The sequence below is a fragment of the Carcharodon carcharias genome, chromosome 14, assembly GCF_017639515.1.
Source record: "Carcharodon carcharias isolate sCarCar2 chromosome 14, sCarCar2.pri, whole genome shotgun sequence".
Lineage (NCBI taxonomy): Eukaryota > Metazoa > Chordata > Chondrichthyes > Lamniformes > Lamnidae > Carcharodon > Carcharodon carcharias.
The window spans coordinates 80,705,262-80,728,557 of NC_054480.1; the positions used below are offsets into that span (position 1 = coordinate 80,705,262).

Consider the following 23,296-nt stretch of genomic DNA (forward strand, 5'->3'; position numbering starts at 1 on the left):
TATGCGGATTTTTATCTAAATATGCAAGTGTTCATTCACGAAATACCAATAATGATTTGAAAGTATATTGGAACATGAAAGGTTGAACTCACTTGAATTTAGTGATTTAAGAATTGATTTATTTTATTCCAATATTTGAAGTAGTTAGCAATATCATTGTTTGAAGTTGAAAAAATCAAACAGGAAATTGTTATAAGTGTCTAGTGCAGAAACGATGGGCCAAATGGCTTCCTTCTGTGCTGTAACAATTCTGTGATTCTGTGTAATACCAGAAAAATCATAGATATGTTTTCTGTCTGATAGGGAGATATATCATGCTGATCTCTGAGTTCACACACAATCAGTTATTTAATATTATACTGTACTCAGGTATTAGATACTGTAAGGGATTCCATTATCTTTCCTAGTACTGAGATTAGGCTAAATGGTTTACAATTTACTGGACGGTGTTCTCTCTCCCTCTTTATATAAGGTTGTTACATTAGTTGTTGATCAGTCCTCTGCCACAGTTTCCTTTTCTAATGATTTTATGTATATATGTTATAGGGCCTCTGCTATCTCCTAATTTATTTTAATTTGCGCAGATCCAATCAAAGACATCCAAAGTGTTTGTTTACACCTAAAACACCGCAACAAAATCCCTGCCACTTACCTGAGGCAGGCACCCAAAATAGCCTCCCCGTAGTATGTAAATGACTTGACCCTGAAATTTCTGGTCTTAGTTTTATAGTGGGACTGTCAGTCCAACATATACATTGGTCAAGAGTTACACAGACATTAATTTGCACCCATGCTGTTCCTGCATGATGTTGAGGAAAAAATCTGAGGGAGTTCTGCCCCAAAATTCCAGAACTCCCTTCCAAACAACACAGTGGATGTACATCACATAGACTGCAGCGTTTCAAGAAAGTGGCTCACCACCACCTTCTCAAGAGCAATTAGCGATTGGCAACAAATGCTAACCATGATGCCCACATCCCATGAAAGAATAATTTTTAAAATTGCGGCACAGATGGAGGACATATGGCTAATTGAGTCCATTTCGGAGAATTGTGCAATACAATAGTCCCTGAGAGTGCAAGAGCCCCTTGCAATGCAATCATACCATGCAGTGCAGTAGCCCTGTGCATTGGAATAGCTCTATACAATGCATAGTGTCATGTCAGTAAAGGCATGTTTTATTCATAACTTTTAAAACATCAACTGTGCTCAATGTTGAATCTTCTGGAAATGACCTTTATTTTCAAAGTGGATAATGTTGGGCTGCAAAAGATGGCAGCTGAGGGTCACCTGACTCACGGTTGTGGATTCAAAAACTGCCACACTATCTCAAAAGGACACATTCCAGACTAGAGGTGTCAGTACCAATCTCCTGAGACCATCCAGAAGGGTATTTCCTGACTTGAATGGGTCGTTCTGAAAACAAGACGATGATTATCTGAAACGCACACCCCCAGCCCCCCTAAGCTGCATGTCTGCAATCAATAACCCAGGTTGTGGTAAAGCAATCTAAGCCCACAGTATTTGGAGAGGGAAACTGTGAGAAATCACATGGTAAGATAGTCATGTTGGTCTCCCTAATTAAATTTTTAATTGCTGTCTGCACAACAACTGCAGAAACAGAAAGAGCAGCAACCATACCATTAAAAGCTGGAGACAGTAATATCGTAAGGTCTCCAAGCCTGTTCCTTTTCAAGTTCAACAATACAGCCAAACAACCTCCTGGTAACAAGGCCACAAGTAACTTTCTTTTCTTTATTCTTTAATGGGATTTGAGTGTTGCTGGCAAGGTCAGTATTTGTTCCCCCATCCCTAATTGCCCTTGAACTGGCTTGCTAGGCAATTGCAGAAGGCAGTTAAGAGTTAGCCACATTGTGTGGGTCTGGGATCACATTTAGGCCAGACCAGGCAAGTTTGGCAGATTTCCTTCTATAAAGTGGACCAATTGGGATTTTATGACAATCAATGATAGCTCCATGGTCAACATTACTGTTACTGAGACTAGCTTTCAAATTCCAGATTAATTAATTGAATTCAAATTCCACCAGCTGCTTTAGCAGGATTTGAACCCATGTCTTCAGAACATTAGCCTGGGTTTCTGGTCCAGTGACCTTACTACTATACCACCATCTTCCCCCAACTAACTCTTTGACCTAGAGGAAGTCCATCTCCTCGAGAGAACCCTGCAACAACTCTACTTCAGCTATTGAATTCCCCTTCAGGAGTGGAAAAACCTCTTCTTCACCAAGCCTGCACTATGTGTTTTCCAAGACAGGTCAATCATGTGAATTATGAACTATTCTTTTGTTTATAACTGTAAATGTTTAAAAATTCATTCATGGGATGTGGGCTTTGCTGGCTGGGCCAGCATTTATGGCCTTCCCAAGTTGCCCTTGAGAAGGTGGTGGTGAGCTGCCTTCTTGAACCACTGCAGTCCATGTGGTAATTGTGCACTATTCTCTTTAACTGTGTGTATGTGTGTGTTTCTGAGCGAGCAAGTGATGTTGCGTTAGATTCTCGGGGTGAACGTGTGAATAAATAATCCTCTTTATTTAAACTCATGAAAAGCTTGCTGCTGATTATTCAAATTGTCCACGCACTCAGGGATTAAGAAATGCACACCTCTTCCTTGTCAAAAAAACACTGATTACGAACTGTAAGGGAAGGTAACAGGGGTTTCAGTTCTCTCTCATTCATGCCTGTAACAGAACCCTTGTGCAGTTGAATAGCATCTTGCAGTGCAATAGTCACTTGCACTGCGGTAACCCTATGCAATGCAATAATGTCTTGCAATATATGGACCTGTGTGATGCAATTAGGCCCTTACAGTGTAATTTCTCCTTGTAGTTCAATTACCCCTTGCAATACAATAGCCATTATAGAGTCATAGAGTCACTACAGCACAGAAGGAGGACAAATGGCTCATTGAATTCATGCCAGCTCTGTTGAGGAATCCAATCAGTCTCATTCCCCTGCTCTATCCCCATAGATTTATAAGTTCATTTCTGTCAAGTGCCCATCCAGTTACCTCCTGACCACCATTGACAAACACAAGCTCCTTGCATTGTAATAACCCTTCACAGCCCATTGCAATGACCATGGTGCTGTTTATAATTTTGAAACTGCACCAGTTTTCTTCTATTTCAAGATGACATGAGGAATGTGTAATGTACACGTTACAAAAATGCCTGTAAAACAAAGAAATAGGGTTACTAGAAACATTGATATTTGGCTGGCTGTATTGTGGAGAATTGTTAAAGCAGCATTGCAGGAACACCTGCACAATTCTGAGAAAGTTGGTCACTGCTGTAGTGTTTTTCTTGATAGCTACACAACAGTAAGTTTCAATACTATGATTGACTACAGCTTATCATCAGTAAATGATGCAGGTTATTCTAACAATTGATAGTGTAAGGATTTTACAGTGCAGTATTTGTTTTGTTTCAGTCCATGTTTGGTGTTGGGATACACGAAGGCACTGGTTTTCAGGGGGCTCTACCAGTATCTGTGTTTGAAGCTCTGAACAAACAATTTGGCGTAACATTTGAGTGTTTTGCCTCACCACTGAACTGTTATTTCAGACAGTACTGCTCTGCATTTCCTGACACCGATGGCTACTTTGGATCCAGGGGGTGAGTCGAACTTAATTACTTCATTCTAGTATATTGAGAATATTGTAGATGTCTCAGTATGTTGTGTTCAGTCTGTTAATAAATTTTCCATCAAAAGCCAGGAGGGATGCTTTGGTTATTTTTTTTCTGGGTCTTTTTTGTAATTTTATAACTTCTAAAGTTTCTTATCTTGACTGTGATGATTTGCACTTTATTAATTTATTTCAGGAATATTTTTTGTATGTGTTTTTTCTCATGGGTCTTTCTTACCTACTTCATATCAGTTTCTGATATCTGTCTCGCATATCTCTCTTGTTTCCTTCCCTGTGTGTCTCCATTTTTCATATTTCCCTTTTCATGCTTCTCAATCTCATGTATTTCACTTTTTCATCTGTGCCTTTCACTATGGGGTAATTTTCACCCAATCTGCCTGGTAGGAACAGAACCTATTTGGGTCAGACTATTATTTTATTCCTGGCCTCATTTTATTCTTCATTAGATTCAATAGAGTGCAACATCAGGCAGGATGTAAATGTGAATGTCTCTTATCTGAATGTCACTCTGTATCTCATGTTACCCCCTCTCTGGTGCCTCTTACTTTCTAGTTGTTAATGTATCGCTCACTCTTGTATTTTTAATGTGACTTTTATTTCTTTTTCTTTCTCTCTCTCTTTCTCTCTCACTCCCATATCTCTCTTTCATGTCTCTCATTCCCATGTATCTCTTTCTTTCATCTCCATGTCGAGTTGTCTCCCTCTGCCACCTCTATGTTGCTCTTTCTCTTTCACTCCCAGATAACTGTCTCTCACTTCTTTCTCACTCTCTCTCTCTTGCTCTCAGGGATTCTATGGGCAGAATTTTGCCCTAGTTGGGCACGCTGGGCGGGCCTGAAAGGGGTCGTGAAAGTGACCACCGCCTGCAATTGAGGCCCGAACGCGATTTCACACTGTCTGGCCAATTAAGGCCCGTCGAGTGTGAAGCACACACTACAGCGCTCAATGCTGCCTGTGGGAGAGGAAGGTGAGCGCGGGAGTTCGTGCATGCACGTGGGTGCATGCAGGAAAGTTCCCTGAGACACAGAGCTGCCTCAGCGAGATGATTTTTGAAAGTAAAAAAGAAAGATTTTATAAATGTTAAAAACATGTCCCCTCATGTGACTCTGTCACATAAGCAGAGACATGTTATAAATGAATTTTAAATGTTTATTTTATTTTATTTGCTATTGGAAACCTCATCCTGTCCGTGGATGAAGTTTCTTAAAAAATCGAAAGGCCGCTTGGCCTTTTTGCCTGCCAGTCAACCATAAGGTTGGATGGGCAGCAAAAAATTGAACTTGGCTATTACTTTAATGGACTTAATAGGCCGCTTAATTGTTGGCGGGCGCACTGTCAACTCCCATGAATGCCCACCAACCAAAATATTGCGCGATGACGTTGGGATGCTTGCCCATCGTCATCGTGCGTCATTTTATGCTCGTTCGGATCCGTGCGCCCGCCCAACGAGCGCAATATTCTGCCCCATGATATTTTGCATTCTCCTCCATGATTTGTGCTTTCTTAGAATTTTTCATCTTTTATTGTTACTTTAAAATTTGCACTTTTTGGTGATCGTTTACTGAGATGAAGACATCAGAGGTGAAGAACTGCACATTTTGAGCATTTCCGTGCCAACAGCAAGTGTCCTGGGGAAGTGTAGCACAAGTTAGATATAAAATTTTCTGAGCCATCCTATAAGCACCCCTGGTTAGGTCCGCGATCGTTCCCTCTATTCCATCCCCAGAAAATTGCCAAGTTGATTATAATATTAAAGCAGGAAATGCAGGCCAAAATAGCATCTGTGGAGGATGGAATAAAGTTAACGTTTCAGACATAACTCATCAATCCAATGGAAAGATATTTGTGATGATTGGTTCATCTATAATATCTTCCTCTTGTGTAGAAAGTGCAGATGTCCTGTAGCAGACCTTAAAACAGATCTGTGGCTTTGTCAGCTATTTAATACCTAGCCACTTTCACCTGCATATATTACATGTCATACAACTCACTGGTGATCCCTGTCTGATGGATGAAGCGAGTTTTCAGACCTCTACAAATGGCATTTAATTTAACTGTCAGAAGATGTGGATAGGTTTATTTTATTTTACTAATTCCTTGTGAGAATTACCTTGCTTTATCAAAGCACCTTGCCACTCACCTCTTAATCTAACCTTTCAACACTTTCTTCTTTGCACAATCTTAATTCTTTCCTGCTGACTTGTACAGAAATAAATTTCTCAAATCATCACTACAAAGCCATGTATATAAAGTTGCAAACTCTCTTATCCAGTAAATCCATATCAATACCCAGTGTACCCATATTACAGCACTCCAAAACAGTGGTTTTTAAATGTTTAGGATAACTTCCTTGCTTTTCTATGAATCTATGCACAAAGCCTAGGGCCACATAGGTTTTTTTTTAAAAGCTTTATCAACTTGTCCTGCAACAATCAAAGATTTCTGTATGTACCCACTCTGGTTGGATAGGAACTTTCCAGTGTTTCTTCCCCCTTATTGGTCCTAGGTTTTTATGTTTTTGCCCCCCGCAGGAGATTTCATGGCTGCGAGAGGGCAAGAAGTGTCTAGAACCAGCCATCATGAGCATGGAGCTTGGTGTACCTGCATCAATTCCCAGTATTTTTGTATCTGTACCCGGCATCCATGCCTCAGTGCTGGGCATCTCAGTATTAAAATCTGTAAACCCATGATCAGTACCTAGGGGCAGTAGTATAAATAATGAGAGTACTGAAATGAATGGTAACATTTAATTAGGATATGGGAACAGAGAGATATACGTACAGAATTGAACAACTAGTAAGACCAACTGTTCCATCAAGCTTGCCAACGCTCATGATACACAGTATTCAGAATGTACCAGCAACGTTGCCCTGACAAATCCCTTCAGACTATCACATATCTTGTTTGGAAGATATTGATTACTAACCAAACCAAATTAGTCAATGGTAGATGAATCATAGTCCAACAATAAGTGAAGAGCAGCTGAGCAAACCTGAGGTGCATGCAGCATTATATCACTAGGACTGCTTTAGTTAATGTTAAATATTAACTATTTCACTAAAAGTAATTTGATTATTAACAATTGGCAGAATCTAAATCATTGTGAGCCTATTTCACTATGATGTAGTTGGATGTCTCTTAACGATAAGGTGACAGGGTCTATCCAAGATAACAGTTCAGTTTTAGTGAGTTTAAGTTCAAACTCTTACATTCAGTGCAGCACCTCTAAACCTCACGTTTTAAGGCTGCTTCCTATTGATGTGAGCATAAAAATCATTGAATGAAAAGAAAAATACTGCAGAAGCTAGAAATCTGAAATAAAAACAGGAATTGTTGGAAATGTTCAACAGGTCAGGCAGGTTCTATGGAGAGAAGAAGAAAGTGTAAGTGTTTCAGGTTGATGACTATTCCTCAAAACCCCATTGCTGGCCTGTATAAGTAGCAGCAACAACAGCCTTGTGCAATGCTGCTTTCATCTATGAAGCTCTGTGCCTTTTTAGCTGTGAACCATTGTTAACACCTTTCTTCAGCCATACTCTTTTGACTTATCTAAACTGACCTGTGCTGTAATCTTTTCAAACAGTTGTTCTATTGTACTTAACACACAATACCTCAGGATCTATCATTTTTATCCAAGGCCCAAGTATGATTGATCCAAAGAGGATGAATCCCTTTTTGTTTGGTCAGTATCACCTGCTTCTCTTTGCAGGGAGCTGACATTTTACCTGCATGCTGGAAACATATATGCTAACTGATATACCTCTGCTCAGACATTCCTATTTTTCCCATTTCTTGGAGAACTGGAATTTATAAGAAGCACAATGTGTGGACAATGAGCAATTACAAAGCAGATCTCCACAGCTTTGCCTCCATTGAATGAAACTGACTCTCAACCTGCTTCAAGCATTTTCGGAGTAAATTTCACCCCTCCGTCCAAAACCATTCAATTTTGTTGTTCTTTTTATGTGGAGCATGAGTAAACCAGGTAGAATGAGAGATGTATCCAGCTTGAAGCACATTAGATTTTCCACCCGTGGTATGCTGATCCTTATTATTTGAATGAAAATCAGCTTCCTCCTACAGAGCTCGCTTGCAACTTACTCTTTCCTTTGTAACCTACTGGGCTGGTATTCCTGCGTATTCCAGGGTGAGTGCTGCATTGTTCAGGACAGGAAATCTGAAATAGACTGTATTTCTGAGCTGGTGCTACTTTTTACAGGGAGAGAGAGTTTATACAGTGAGCGGGTTTATATAGTGAGTAAACTTACAACAACAGTTTGCATTTATGTGGCACTTTAATGTATAAAATGGCCCAAACTGCATGGCAGATACATAATCAGATAAAAATTGACACTAAGCTAAATAAGGTAAGGTACATAAGATGACTGATTACTTGGTCAAAGTAGTACATATAGGAACATAGGAACAGGAGTAAACCATTTAACCCCTCGAGCTTGTTCCACCATTCAGTGAGGTCATGGCTGATCTGTGGCCTGGCTCCACATACTTTCCTTTTCTCCATATCCCTTAATACTATTGGATATAACACAATCTTTCGATTTCACATTTAAAATTTGCAATTGGTCTAGTTTCAATTACCCTTTACAGAAGAGAGTTCCAAACTCCTACCAGCCTTTGTGTGTGCAAGTGCTTTCTAATTTCACTCCTGAAAGGGCTGGCCCTAACCAGCAAAAATAGGTTCTTTCTATCTACCCAATCTGTTCTCCTAATGTCATGAAAACTTCAATCAAATCACTCCTTGACTTACTAGATTTCAGGGATTATTTATGTAATCTCTCTTCATAATTTAACTCTTTGGGTTCAGGCATCATTCTGGTAAATTTCTGCAGCACTGCCTCTGAAGCCAATACATCCTTCCTGAGATGTAGTGGCCTGAACTGCTCAAAGTGTTCCAGTCTAACCAGGGCTGAAGCTTGCCTTTTAATCTCTTGTATTCTGGTTCTCTAGATATATAGGAATCATTAGACTTTTTTTGATTATTTTCTATATCTGTGATATTTTCATGATCTATGTACCTGGACACCCAAGTCTCTATTGATCTCCACTGTTTCTAGATTTTCACCATTTAGAAAGTACCCTCTGTTCTTTTTAGGTCCAAAGTGGATGACCTCACATTTGCCTATAGTGAAATTGTTTTGCTATAGTTTTGCCCATTCACTTAATCTACCGATGTCTCTTTATAATTTTTAAATTCTATCTACACTGTTTACAGTGCTGCCTATCTTTCTGTCTTTGGCAAATTTGGATATGTGGCTTTTTATCCCATCATCTAAGTCATTAATGAATACAGTTGAGTCCTCAACTCAGATCCTTAAAGGACACCACTAGCCACATTTTACCCATTATTCTTACTCTGTCTCCTGCTACAATACCAATTTTCCTAAACAGGTAATAACTTGCCTTCAATGCCCTAGGCTTCCACTAACAGTCTCTTATGAGGGATTTTGTCAAATGCTTTCTGGAATCCATGCAACTAACATCCATTGACATTCTGCTGTACCCTACTTTAGACATTTCTTCAAAAAATTCAGTCATATTCGTCAGGTATGGCCTACCCTGTACAAATCCATTCCAGCTATCTCAGATCAGCTGAAAATTTTCAAATGTTCAGTCAATTTTATTTGTAATTACTTCATTCATGTCTGCTCTGCCCGAAGGTATGTCCTTTGTTCATTGACTGCTGCTGTTTCATCCTGAGCTGTTTTCTTGGCAGTTTTTTTGTCAATACTGGTTTGCCATTACCTTCCACTCTCAGGAGCAGTGCGCAGAGGCAGGTGCCAGGTCTACCTCAGCTGAAATGGGAATCGAACCTACGCTGTTGCCGTTAATCTATTTCACACACTAGCCATCTAGACAATAGAGCTAATGGCACCCCCCTCCCCACCCTTAATTATAGACCGTAGTAATTTTCCAGCAACAGATGATAGGCTAATTGGTCTAAAGTTCCCTAATTTTCCTCTCTTACCATTCTTAAATAGCAGGGTGATATGTGCAGATTTTCCAATCTAAAGAAATGGTTCCTGAATTCAAGAAAACTTTAGAGGATTACAGTGACAGCATCTGCAGTATTTTTCCCTACTTCCTTTAAAACTCTAAGGTGGAAACCATCTGGTCTTGGGGATTTGTCGATCTTTGGTGCCATTGTTTTCTTCATTATTGTTATTTTGCTTGTTATTTTTGGTGAGTCCCTGTCCATGATTCAATATTACTTGGGATGTCTGACATGCTGACCTCTTCCTTTACTGAAAATATTAACACAAGAATATTCAAGATGCCTGCCATTTCCTTATTTTCAGTGACAATATCACTGTATCCAAGGGGTCCACCTTGCTCCTGACCAACCTCCTTTTCCTAATGGTAAAAATTATTTGTGCTAATTTTGACATCCCTTTGCAAGTTTCTTTTCATATTCCCTTTCTTAGCTCTTAGTATCTGCTTTGTCACTCTTTGCTGATCTCTGTGTCTTCCCATTTGCCAGGATCTGTGGTATTTTTGTATGCTTTCTCTTTTAATCTTATGTTGTCTCTTACCTCTTTAGATATTCAAGGCTATGTTTTTTGACAAGCAGAGTTCTCGCCCTTTAGGATATAAATTGATTCTGTACGATGTTAAATTCTTTTCGAACACCTCCCACTGATCTGCTTTTTTCACACATTAACAGATTTGCCCATTTAACTGTGGACACTCATATCATAAGGCAGCCATACTTAAATCTAGAACTTAGTAGCTGTTTTGCCTTTCTCTCTTTCAAACACTGTGTTGAACTCTATCATATTATGATTGTTTCTAGATAAATGTTCACCCTGTTAGGATACGTGTTAGGCTGTTAGCTAAATCTGGTTCTTGCTCATTACTGCATCTAATCTGGTCTGCCCCCTTGTTTGTTCTAGAACATATTGTTGCAGAAAACTCCAGGGCACACTGAGGAAATTCATTACCTTTTTGCCATGCGGTAGTGTGCTTATACCAATCTATATGAAAGTTAAAATTCCCCAATACAACCACCCTGCCTTTGCTACATGCTTGTCTAAAATCTGCATTTATACAATCTACTACTTTACAGCTGCTACCAGGAGGCCTTTCCCAAACTCTCTTTACAATCTTAAATCCTTTCCTATTTCTTAATTCTACTCAATGTCTCCACTGCCTGTATATGTCTCATTATATCCCTTCTTATCATTGAAGTAATTTCATCTTAATCACTAAGGCTGCTTCTCCCCATCTATCATTTCCCGATCTTTCCTGTGAACCTTATAACCTGGAAGATTTAGTGCCCAGCCCTGACTGTCTTGCATTCGTGTCTTAGTAATGGTTACCGCGTCATCATTTCCAAGTTGAATTTATGCCTGCAATTTATTCAGTTTGTTCCTTCATGCTCCAAGGAATGCTTAAGGAATGCTTATTTGGGCTGAATACCCTAATTTCCCTTTTAGCTCCAATTTTCTTATTTTCCTCTCATGGTTTAATCATTTTACATCTTTGTTTTCCCTTTGCCTGCATTGCCTGTTACTCTACTCCCTTCCATTTTATTTACTTTTTGAACGATTATTATTACTACCCCTTCATGGCCCCCACTCCCCCTCTCCACCTACTCCCCACCTAATTTACTAGTTTAAAGTCCTCCTGACCACCCTATTAATACTTTCATTCTTTCTGTGAGGACCCTGGTCCCAGCCTGATTCAGGTGGAGCCATTCTAACAGTACAGTTTCTTCCTGTTCCAGTCCTAGTGCCTGTGTCTCATGAAATGGAACCCTCTTTCCCACACTACTCCTTCTGCCACAAGTTCTCCCCCACCCTCCCCATTCTGCTTAGCCCTATACCAATTTGCATGTGGCTCAGGTAATGATCTAGAGATTATAATCCTTGAAGTCCTGTTCTTTAATTTAGCTCTGAGTTCCTGGAACTCTCCAAACAAGACCTCTTGCCTACTCTACCCTATGTTGTTGGTTCCAACATGGATCACAACAACTAGATCCTCCCTCCCTCACTCTCCAATATCCTTTCAGTCTGGTTCAAGCGGTCCCTCACTTTGGAACCAGGTGGGCAACATACTATGTGGGATTCTCAATCCTGCTTATACAAGGATGCTGTTTATCTCCTTTTTTTATTGAGTCCAAATACGATATTATGCTTCCCTTCCTCCCCCCCTTACCCCCATTGGACAGCTGCCTGCTCCAAGGCATCAACGTTCACATTCTGTCTGTCCTTCTGACAGTCTTTATTCTTCTTCTCACAAGTAACAAGTACAATTGTACCTATTGAATAGGATCAGTTTCTGTGGTTCCTCATTTTCTAGCTTACCTAGGTTCCCCTTGCTCTGTACAGTATGTACACTATCAGTCATATCAGCCCCATTCTGAATCTGCACCTCTCTATGAAGTGTGATTTAAGTCTGGAACAAAGCTGCCAGATGCTGCCCTGCCTCTCTTACATGTCAGAGTGTCTCCAGCTCACATCCAGCTAAAGGACTCTAACCCAGGGAGGTTCAAGATGGAGACATTTACTGGAGATGTGTTGCTCTGGATAACCTTGCTGTCCACATACTGCAGTACTGCAGCCTGTTTTGCCATATTGTTTACATCTATTTGTTAGCTTGTTGTACGATTTTTTTCTACACACTAACTTGCACTAAGCAATAAAACACTGGAAACAAATTTTAAAATACTTACTGCCTCAAATTTTCACAAACAATGACAAGTATTATAGACAAATTGCAACCCCTCTTTCCTCTCTGCATCAAGCCCCCACTTGTACCAAATTCACAACTTCTGCACTGTTTTTTGATCATTTTGAGTGTCAAAAAGGAGTAGAGATTTAGAGAGGGAATTTCAGAGTTTAGAGCTTCTGTACTTAAAGGCATGGCCACCTGTAGAGGGGTGAAGGGAGTTGCGATGCATCAGAGGACAGAATTGGATGAATGCAGAGTGCTCAGATGGTTTTAGTACTGGAGAAGATTACAGACAGTGAGGAGTGAGTCAATTGGAGGGATTTAAATACAAGGATGAGAATTATAATTTGATGCATTGACTCCTGGTCCACCAATGTAGTCCTGCACGCAATAGTTTGCATGGAGAGAGGGGTGAAGAATCACTTTGCACAATGAGAGACGGTTTAGACACAGTGAAATATGGTTCATCCACAGCTGTGGGAGAAGGTCAGATCCTTGAGACTGTGCTGTGAGTGAGAGTCTGATTGCTGTGTTTGAGCTGTAAGTGTTAGGTCTCTGTGTTTGCTGAAGACGATAGTTTGATTGTGCTATGTGCAAGTATGTTCTGATTGTTCCACAGTGTGAGGGACCATGTCTTATGTGTGTTGTGCCTTTTCCTGTATACCTGTCTGTTGAGCTGATACTGAACAGTGTGAAAGCTGCTACTTGTTTTCTCCTTTACAGCTCATTCTTGGCTTTCTCACCAGTCAGTGGCTCCTTTGAAGCAAATCCTCCGTTTGGTGAAGAACTGATGGAGTCTATGGTCACACACATGGAGGTGAGGGTCTGAGGTGTTAGCCTGCACTATCAAAATGGACTGGGTATAAGACAAGGCTTGTATCAATGCTCAGTTGAAGTGTTTTTTTAAAGTATCAAGAACTTTAATAGCAAGTTGTATGACCACAGATCTGATAACATCACTGGAAAAAATGAATGACTTGCCCAAATGAATGATTTCTATTTGGAGGTCAGATTATGATAAGAGTATTATTTCTGATATTCATTGTGAAACCTTGCCTTTAGTCAGTTTTAGCTTGCAGTGTAATGATGTTCATGTACTTCAGATGACTAAAGGCCATCAGTCTCATTCATTGTTGCCCCAATTACTCGCTTTGCAGTCCAGTTACCAATTGAGGAAATCTGTGTCAAAAATCCTTCTCCAGCCACTGTAAAGCAATGAGGCAAACACTAGGAGGCCCCAACCTCTTGGTTATTGGCCTAAAATCCTTCCTTTGATCTCCTAGTTCTTCAGAGATATGCAGAATGCCACCTTGAAGGGAGTCAGCCCTCATTAGCACCTCTGGGATGCTGTTCCAGACACAGTGGGAGAAAAGTAAAACTCTCATATCCAACGTCACTATCTGATGCCTCAATTTAATGGGTGGCTTCAAACTGTGCCAGCCCTAACAGCTCAAATAACCTGTGCCCTAAATAATTGTAGTTTGAATCAGAATCTTTCGAAGTGAATTGAAACCTAAGGCATAAAGCTTATCTTATACTCAGCCGGCGGGATTTTCCACACCCACCCGCTGCCGCAATCTTCCAGTCCCGCTGCAAGTCAATGGACTTCTGGCTGAGGCACTGCCTCACCCACGACAGATCTCACCTGCAACAGTGCGGGAAAATCCCGGCCAGTGTATTTAAGCTAGAATTAACTTTGTTGCCCTTCTCTGTACCATGTCAAGAGCTAAGATGGCCTATTTGAGGTGGGAAGGGAATGGGGCTATAGTACTTGAATTATTAGTGCACTATCAGTGACCAATCCAAGACTTTCACCCCTTCGGTCACCTTTAACTTATGCCCACCCATTTTATACTCTATGCATGAAATCTTTGAATCTTTGTGCATAACTGCACACTTACCTATGTTGAAGGACATTATGGAAAAAGAATATTCAGCATGCTCAGGTGAAGTCATATTTTAATATTTACAACTTTTAGTGTTGTGTTCTAAAAATGGCATGCATTTTTACATATAAATCATTTAAAGCATGTGATTACCATCAGCTTGCACTAACCAGTGATGTGTTGTAATGGTGAACGTACCACTTGCTCTCCTGGTGTCACATGATACGATTGATGTGAGCGGGCCCTGAGATCTCAGATGTGTTGGGCATGGGCCTGGATTTGCATCTCTGTGGTGGAAATTGAGGGATGAGAATAATCCCTCAGCCATGATCCCATCTCCGTCACCAGGCTGCCAGGAAACAGGACTTTCCAGAACCATAGTCTTGATTGACCTAGAGTTGGGCCTACCACTGGAGACAGCAGGCCTGAGGGGGGTCAGAAGTAGGATGATTCCAGAATGGGCAAATTAAAAGGCCTGCCTGTGTTCCCACCAAACATTGCCCAGTTCTTCCAATGGAATCAGTGGTGAAGGTTAAGATGTATCAAGAAGACCTTACAATCTTTAGAAATTTAAATCTTCTGATCAGTTTAAACCCCCTCCTCACCCTACTCACCTCATCCTCACCCCCTCAACTCCTCACCCTCATCCTCACTCACCTTCACTTCATTCATCCTCGCTACTTCACCCCCCCCCCCCCACCCATTATCCATTTTATGAACAGATCTCACAACCCCTTTTCCAACAGTTGGAAGCTGTTGAATAGCCCATAAAATTCCCCAAGTAAACAGATTCTTCAAACCAGCTGTGTAAACAGATTGCAGCATTTGTAAAATGATTAAGCAGCTGGATTGCAGCGAAGAACCCATAAAACATCTGAATAAATAATCAGACTCTTCAAACCAATTTTGTAAACAGAGTCAAGCACTTGTAAAACAATTATACAGTTGGATTGCAGCCAAGGGCTGCAAGTAAACAAACTGACCTCAGAACTGCTATCTCAGCAGATGTCTGAGGTGATAGCATAAAAGTAATGAAAAAAGATTAAACATTTACATATTGTTATCACATAAGCTACTCTTTCAATAATGTGAAATGTACTATACCTTTTTATCTATTCGATGAACTTTTTTAACTGATTGGAAAACTTTACCGCATTTAAAGTGTTGATCTTTTCTTGACAGCTTGCCAGTTGGCATTAGTAACAATCTGACAAAAACATTGTTTTATGGGTAGTTACATCTTCCAATCACAGCAAGTCATGACTCACCTTAATGAACACAGATACAACTCATGCTACATGATGAACTGTAAAGGAGGTGAAACCATTTCACTTCAACTCTTTCTGCCTCCAATCCATGGTTCACGCCTCAATGTAGCTGCTGTAAAAACCAACAGCTGCTGAAGTCCGGTGAAAATTAAGACACTTAATCTGGGGCGTGCTCTCAATGAGTCTACAACAATTTTAAATGGGTCATTAATGGGAGTGGGTCTGGTTTCCACCTCTGCCCTTTCCTATACTGTGCAAAATGGCATTGGGTAAAAACAGAAAGTGGTGTCCAGCTGCCCCACTTAGCGGCCCTTTTTTGCTGTTCCACCTTCGTTTGGTCCTGTTTCAGAACTGCAAAATCTGGCTCATGGTGTTAGATGTTGCAGATTATCTGTCTGCAGTCCAGTAAACTTACTTATTTGAGATGGAGACTGGATGGTTAATAGGAAATCTATAAAAGCATAGAAAATAGAAACTAGGTCATTCGGCCCTTCAAGCCTGCTCCGCCATTCAGTATGATCATGCCTGACCCTCTATCTCAACATCATACTCCCGCTCTCTCCCCATACCCCTTGACGCCTTTACAGGCCAGAAATCTATCAATTTCCTTTTAAAATATATTCAGTGACTTGTCCTCCACAGCTTCGCTGGTAGAGAATTCCACAGGTTTATCACCCTCTGAGTGAAGAAATTTCTCCTCATCTCAGTCCTAAATGGCCTACCCTGTATCCTGAGATTGTGACCCCTTATTCTAGACCCCCCAGCCAAAGGAAGCACCATCCCTACATCCAATCTGTTCAGCCCTGTCAGAATTTTATACGTTTCAATGAGATCCCCTCTCATTCTTCTAAATTCCAGTGAATAAAGGCCTAGTCAATCTTTCCTCATTCGAGAATCCTGCCATCCCAGGAATCCGTCTGGTGAACCTTCGCTGCACTCCCTCTATGGTAAGTATATTGTTTCTTAGATAAAGGGACACCTAAGCAAGGACACCAAAACTAGACACAAAACTCTAGGTGTGGTCTTGTAGTAAGACATTCTTGTTCCTGTACTCAAATCCTCTTGCAATGAAGGCCAATATACCATTTGCCTTCCTAACTGCTTGTGACTTTTTTTTATTTATTCATGGGATGTGAACACTGCTGGCTAGGCCAGCGTTTATTGCCCATCCCTAATCTCTCAGAGGGCATTTTTAAAAGTCAGCCACATTGCTGTGGGTCTGGAGTCACATGTAGACCAGACCAGGTAAGGTTGGCAGATTTCCTTTCCTTAGTGTCTTTATGACAATCAGCAATGGTTTCATGATCATCATCAGACTTTTAATTTCAGATTTTTTTTTTAATTGAATACAAATTTCACCATCTCTCATTGTGGGATTTGAACTTGTATTCCCAGAGTATTACCCTAGGCCTCTGGATTACTAGTGCAGTGACAATAGCACAAAGCCACCACAAGAACACCCAGGACCCTTTGTACAACAACATTTCCCAATCTATCACCACTTAATTAATACTCTGCCATTCTGTTTTTCCTACCGAAGTGGATAACTTCACTCTTATCCACTTTATATTGCATCTGTCATGTATTTGCCCATTCACTCAACTTGTCTAAATCGCCTTGAAGCCTCTTTACATCCTCCTTAGCACTCACATTCCCACCTAGTTTTGTGCTGTCAGCAAACCTGGAACTACAATAAATTCCCACCGTTTGTGGGGCTTGCATTCCCACAAAATCGCGAATGGGGAATGTGCTTTTGAATAGGACTCAATTAGATAGGTTCCAGCCATTGCAAGGGCAGCATTGGATTGGGCTGTATTGTGTGCAGTACCTGTATACAACAGACAGGGGAGCCTCTGAGCAATACATCAGTCAAGATTTCAAATTGAATTGGGTATTAGTTTTGATGAAAGATCTTTTGGTAAATGATATTTTTGGTTGGAGGGAAAGCAGAAGACCCAAAGGATTTGAGTATTATTTCATCACAGTGGTGTCACCGCAATGACAATTGAGTATTTTGCTTGGACTTCTATAAAAAAATACTCAACCCACTACCCTGGTTTCTACTGTCTACTGGCTCGATGTTGCAGCCAGATGAATTCATTCCCTTCCTGACTGGTGGGCTGCCTCAGAGTCTTTTAAGCAGTCGCAGCCTCTTGTTAATGTGGCCGATGTTAATGCGGCCCAACAACCAAGTTGGTTTAAGCTTCTCGCTGATGCTATATGTACATCGCTTGACCAATCACTGCAGAAAACTAAAAACATGTCCCATTTGCTTAAATATGCTGGGAGTATGGCCGAGATTTTCAATTCTGGATTGGGAAGCTGCCCGCCAGTTCAGCTCAAGGTCCAATCCTCACATGCCATGTTCCTGACATTCTCACCCAGATTTTCAAATGGCCATGCCAATTAATGGCAAGGAGGGCTTCACGATCCCATAAAGGATGGCAGGAAGGCTTCCCGAGAGCTGGAGGGCCAAAGGGAGGACCTCCAGCCTTGACATATCGGCAGTCCCTCTGGTCGAGGCAGGAATTGGCCGCTCGTGATGCAGAAAGAGAGGGTGTCTCAATCTGAAGAAACCGCAGATAACTGAACATTGCTCACGCAATGAGCGAAGCGGTGTACAGAGAACAAAGCGCGGGTAAGTGAAAACGCAAACCAGGAAGGTGTGAATGGTGGGACTTTACTGTATTACATTTGGTTCCCTCATCCAAATCATTGATATATATTGTGAGTAGCTGGTGCCCAAGCACTGATCCCTGTGGTACCCCACTAGTCACTGCCTGTCACTCCGAAAAAGACCTATTTATTCCTACTCTGTTTCCTGTCGGTTAACCAATTCCCAATTCATGCCAATATATTAATCCCAATCTCATTTGCTTTAACTTTGCACATTAACCTCTTACGTGTGACTTTAGCAAAAGCTTTCTGAAAATCCAAATACACCACACCCACTGGTTCTCCCTTATCTATTCTACTAGTTACATCCTCAAAAAACTCCAGTAGGTTTGTCAAGCATGATTTCCCTTACATAAATCCATGTTCATTTTGTCTAATCCCATTATTATTTTCTAAGTGTCCTGTTATTGCATTCTTTATAATAGACTCTAGCATTTTCCCTACCACTGATGTTAGACTAACCGACCTGTATTTCGTTGTTTTCTCCCTTCCTCCTTTTTTAAATAGTGGGGTTATATTTGCCACCCTCCAATCTGCTGGGACTGTTCCAGAATCTACAGAATTTTGGAAGATGACGACCAATGCATCCAGTATTTCCATAGCTATTTCCAGTACCCTAGGATGTAGATTATCAGGCCCTGGGGATTTATTCGCATTCAGTCCCATTAATTTTCTAGTACTTTTTTTTACGAATAATAATTTCCTTCAATTCCTCCTTCTCACTAGACCCTTGGTTCCCTAGCATTCCTGTGATGTTATTTGTGTCTTCTTCCATGAAAGTAGTTGTTTAATTGCTCTGCCATTTCCTTGTTCCATATTATAAATCCTGCTATTTTGGACTATAAGGGACCTACATTTGTCTTAACTAATCTTTTTCTTTTCCATACTTACAGAAGCCTTTACAGTCCACTTTTATGTTCCTTGCAAGTTTACTCTCATACTCTATTTTTCCCCTCTTAATCAATCTCTTGGTCCTCCTTTGCTGGATTCTAAACTACTCCCAATTCTCAGGTCTGCTACTTTTTCTAGCAACTTTATATGACACCTCTTCGGATCTAATACTATCCTTAATTTATTTTGTTACCCATGGTTGGGCTGCTTTTCCTGTTGTGTTTTTGTGCCAGAAGGAAATATACAACTTTTGCAATGCATGCATTCGATCCTTAAGTATTAGTCATTGCCTACCCACCTTTTAATGAAGTTCCCTAATCTATCGTAGCCAACTCTCCATACCTTTGTAGTTTCCTTTGTTTAGATTTAGGACTCTGGTTTTAGATTGGATTACTTTCCATCCTAATGAAGACTTTTATCATGTCATGGTCACTCTTCCCTAAAGGACCCCACACAACAAGATGATTAATTAACTCCTTCTCATTGCACAATACCAAATCTGGGATAGCCTGTTCCTTAGTTGGTTCCTCGACGTACTTGTCAAAAAACCACCTCGTACACACTCCAGGATTCATCCGCCACAGTATTATTGCCAATTTGGTTTGCCCAGTCTTTATGTAGGTTAAAGTCACCCATGATTACTGTAGCACCCTTGTTACATGTATCTCTAATTTCCTGTTTAATGCCATCCCCGACCTTATCACTACTGTTTGGAGGCCTACAGACAACTCCCACTAATGTTTTCTGCCCCTTGTTGCTTCTAATCTTCGGCCAGACTGATTCTACATCTAGATTTTCTGAGCCAATATCCTTTCTCATTATTGCACTGATTTTGTGCTTAACTAACAACAGCACCCCACCTCCTTTTCCTTTTTGCCTGTCCTTTCTAAATATCAAATACCCTTGGATATTCAGTTCCCAGCCTTGGTCACCCTGCAGCCACATCTCCGTCATCACAATCATATCAAACTCATTTACATCTATTTGTGCTGGTAATTTGTTTACCTTATTGTGAATGCACTATGCATTCAGATACAGTGCCTTTAGACTTGTCTTTTTAACATTTTAACATTTTTTTGGTACTATGACCCTATTTGCTGCTAGCCCTTGTTTCCTCTGCCTTCCACTTTTGCTTTCTATTTTTCTGTCTTTCATTTCTATCTTTGTTTCCCTCTCCTGTATCTCCTTGCTCAGGTTCCCATCCCCCTGCCAATCTAGTTTAAATCTTCCCCCACAGTACTAGCAAATACCCCTGTGACGATATTGGTCCCAGTCCTGCTGGGGTGCAACCCATCCAGCTTGTACAGGTCCCATCTTCCGCAGAATTGGTACCAATGCCTCAGGAATCTAAATCTCAACCTCCTACACCATCTCTGCAGCCACGCATTCATTTGATCTATTCCCCTATCCCTGATCTCACTAGTACGTGGCACTGGGAGTAATCCTGAGATTACTACCTTTGAGGTCCTGCTTTTTAGTTTATTTCCTAGTTCCCTATATTCTGCTTCCAGGACCTCATCCCCCTTTTTACCTAAGTCATCTTATCGATATGGACCACAATCTCTGGCTGTTCACCCTTCCCCCTTCAGAATGTCCTGCAGCCACTCAGTGACATCCTTGAACCCGGCACCAGGGAGGCAACATACCATTCTGGTGTCATGCCTGCAGCCGTAGAAATGTCTATCTGTTCCCCTTACAATCAAATCCCCTATCACTATTACTCTCCCACTCTTTTTTCCTCCCCTTACCACTCGTGATGCTACGGACTTGGCTATTGCTGCATTCCCCTGAGAAGCCCTCATCCCCAGGAGTATCCAAAATGGAAAATCTGTTAGAAAGGGAGATGGACCCAAGAAGTTCCTGCCCTACCTGCCTAGTGCTTTAACTCTCTGGCGGTCATCCATTCCCTTTCCGCCTGTGCACTCTTTACTTGCGGTATGACCACCTCATTGTACATGTTATCCGCGAAGATCTCAGCCTTGTGATGCTCCACAGTGACTCCAGATGCAGCTCCAGCTCTGAAATGTGGATTTCAGGTAGCTGCAGCTGGAGACACTTCCTGCACACATGATTGCTCTGGCCACTGGAAGTGTCCCTAACTTCCCACATCTCACAGGAGGAGCATTCCACATGGCTGAACTGCCCTGCCATGGCTTACCCTTAAATTATTCTCTTTGTTTTCCCTTCCTCCCCTAACTCCCATAATCGCCCAACTCCCAGACTCTCTATTCCAAGTGGCACTCAGGTGCTATGTCACACTAAGTTGGCTGGCTTTATATGTTCCTAAGACAAAGGCTAGCTGACCCAGCTACAGAGGAACCAGTTTCAGCTGCTTCTTTAATTGACTAAGTCGAACTGCTCACCCTATGGAGAGCTTGTTAAACCCAGACTAAGGTGGGAACTTCAGAATTTAAACTGTAGTTTTCAGTTAAATGCTAACTGCATACAAAATTAGATTTTTAGAAAAAGATTGGAAAAAATTAAGACTCCTTACTCAACATCCACCAGCATTCTGTCCTCCTATCCACAGTGTTGAGTACTTTGGGAAGTTAGCAGTGGCAGAGAAGCTGAGCGCTAGTAATTGTCCCTTAACCATAATACATGAAATCACCTTGTCTTCATTTAAAATCATAAGAGCTTATAAAAATCAAAAAGGGGAAACTGTTTTATTTTTATTATTTCTCCCCCAGCAAACAATGTCTAAGAGGTAATTATTAATGGCAGCTTATTTTTGTTAATTCTGAGAGTGCTTAGGAACATAGGATGAGACCATTCAGCCCCTCAAGCCTGTTTCTTTGCTATTCAATCAGATCGTGACTGATCAGTTCATAACTCCATCCACCTGCCTTGGTTCTGTAACCCTTAATACCCTCACCTATCAGTCTCAGTTTAAAGTGTTCAATTGATCTGCAGCCTCAAGAGCTTTTTGCAGGGAGACGGTTCTAGATTCCCACTACTCTGTGTGTAGAAGCACTTTCTGACACCGCCCTTGATTGTCCTAGCTCTAATTTGAAGGTTTTGCCCCCTTGTTCTGGACTATGATAGCCATGTTTACTATATTACAGCCGCCATGGTGCAATGTAGTGATCTCAGTGCTGAGCTATGTACGGGAAGAGTAGTACTTCAGTCTGTCCAGCGTTCTGTTATTGGAAAGCAATTTCCCGATATTATAGCAGTTACTACACTTCAAAAATATTTTACAGGGGTGAATCATTTTGGGATATCCTGAGGCCATGAAAGACACAGTTTCAACATAGGTCCTTTCCTTTCCTTTCATTTAATGGAAAGTGAGGCAGTCCGTGAGGTTGGTTGTTAATTTGCTCAGACCGTATTCAAATTAACATTCTCAATAGGAACTACTTGCATTTATATAACGCCTTTAAAGAATTAAAACATCCCGAGGAGCTTCACAGGAGCACCATCAAACAAAATTTAACACCAAGACACAAACGAATTAAGACACGTAAGCAAAAACTTAGTCTCAGGGATAGGTTGTAAGGAACATCTTCACGACGGAATGAGAGGCAGAGGGGCTTAGGAAGGAAATTGCATAATTTAGGGCTTTGGTTGCTGAAGGAAAATGGAGATGTGCAAGAGGCCAGAATTAGAGGAGTGCTCATGTCTTGGAGGATTGTAGGGCTGGAGGAGATTACATGGATAGGGAGGGTCCAGACCATGAGGGATTTATAAGCGAGGGTGCTGTGCAACACTGCAAAATCTGCCCCCACCCTGTGCTTTAACCTATTCATCTAAATGTAGAACATAAATGTCATGTCTGATTTTGCTTTTCCCACAATGGCACATTGTGGAATTCCTGGATGGGTCCAGCCATTTTAATTAATAGAAAAATATTGCACAGTATGAGGCTGACTCCTCCTTTCGGAAGTGCAAGGTCAAAGGGTTACTTCAGTGAATCTGGGAGGGTATAGGAGAGTCTGAGCTAACCAGGGGCCTCATGCTAGTTCTTTTAAACTGAAAAGACCAAGAACTGTAAAAAAAATTAGCAGCAGAAAAATTTGTCAACCTAGTTAGGGGGAAAGAACATGCAAAACTGACCCATTAAGAGTTTATTCCTAATACAAAGCATATAACCATGGTTCCCTTCAGCTCCCACTCTATTCAGTATTGTAGCTCAGCTGCTTGTCTCCCAATATTAGCAACAGTTCCATTCTGTTGCTAATGCAGGTGCAATCCCAACATTCTCCTCCTGTGAAAAACAA

At 41.0% G+C, this 23,296-nt stretch overlaps 1 protein-coding gene across 2 annotated transcripts in view; it reads left to right on the plus strand.

Moving 5' to 3' along the window:
- pcif1 (phosphorylated CTD interacting factor 1) overlaps positions 1-23,296 on the plus strand; it is a 496,521-nt gene that overhangs the window by 455,062 nt on the left and 18,163 nt on the right. Inside the window, exons 13-15 of one of the 2 annotated variants that reach the window (XR_005945091.1) lie at positions 3,448-3,632; positions 13,079-13,172; positions 17,895-18,147. Coding sequence is in view for 1 of the 2 variants with exons in the window: in XM_041204028.1 (XP_041059962.1) it covers positions 3,448-3,632; positions 13,079-13,172 (279 nt within the window). In the remaining variant the exon portion in view is untranslated. The remainder of the gene's footprint in view (positions 1-3,447; positions 3,633-13,078; positions 13,173-17,894; positions 18,148-23,296) is intronic. The other variant, XM_041204028.1, reaches the window with a different exon arrangement.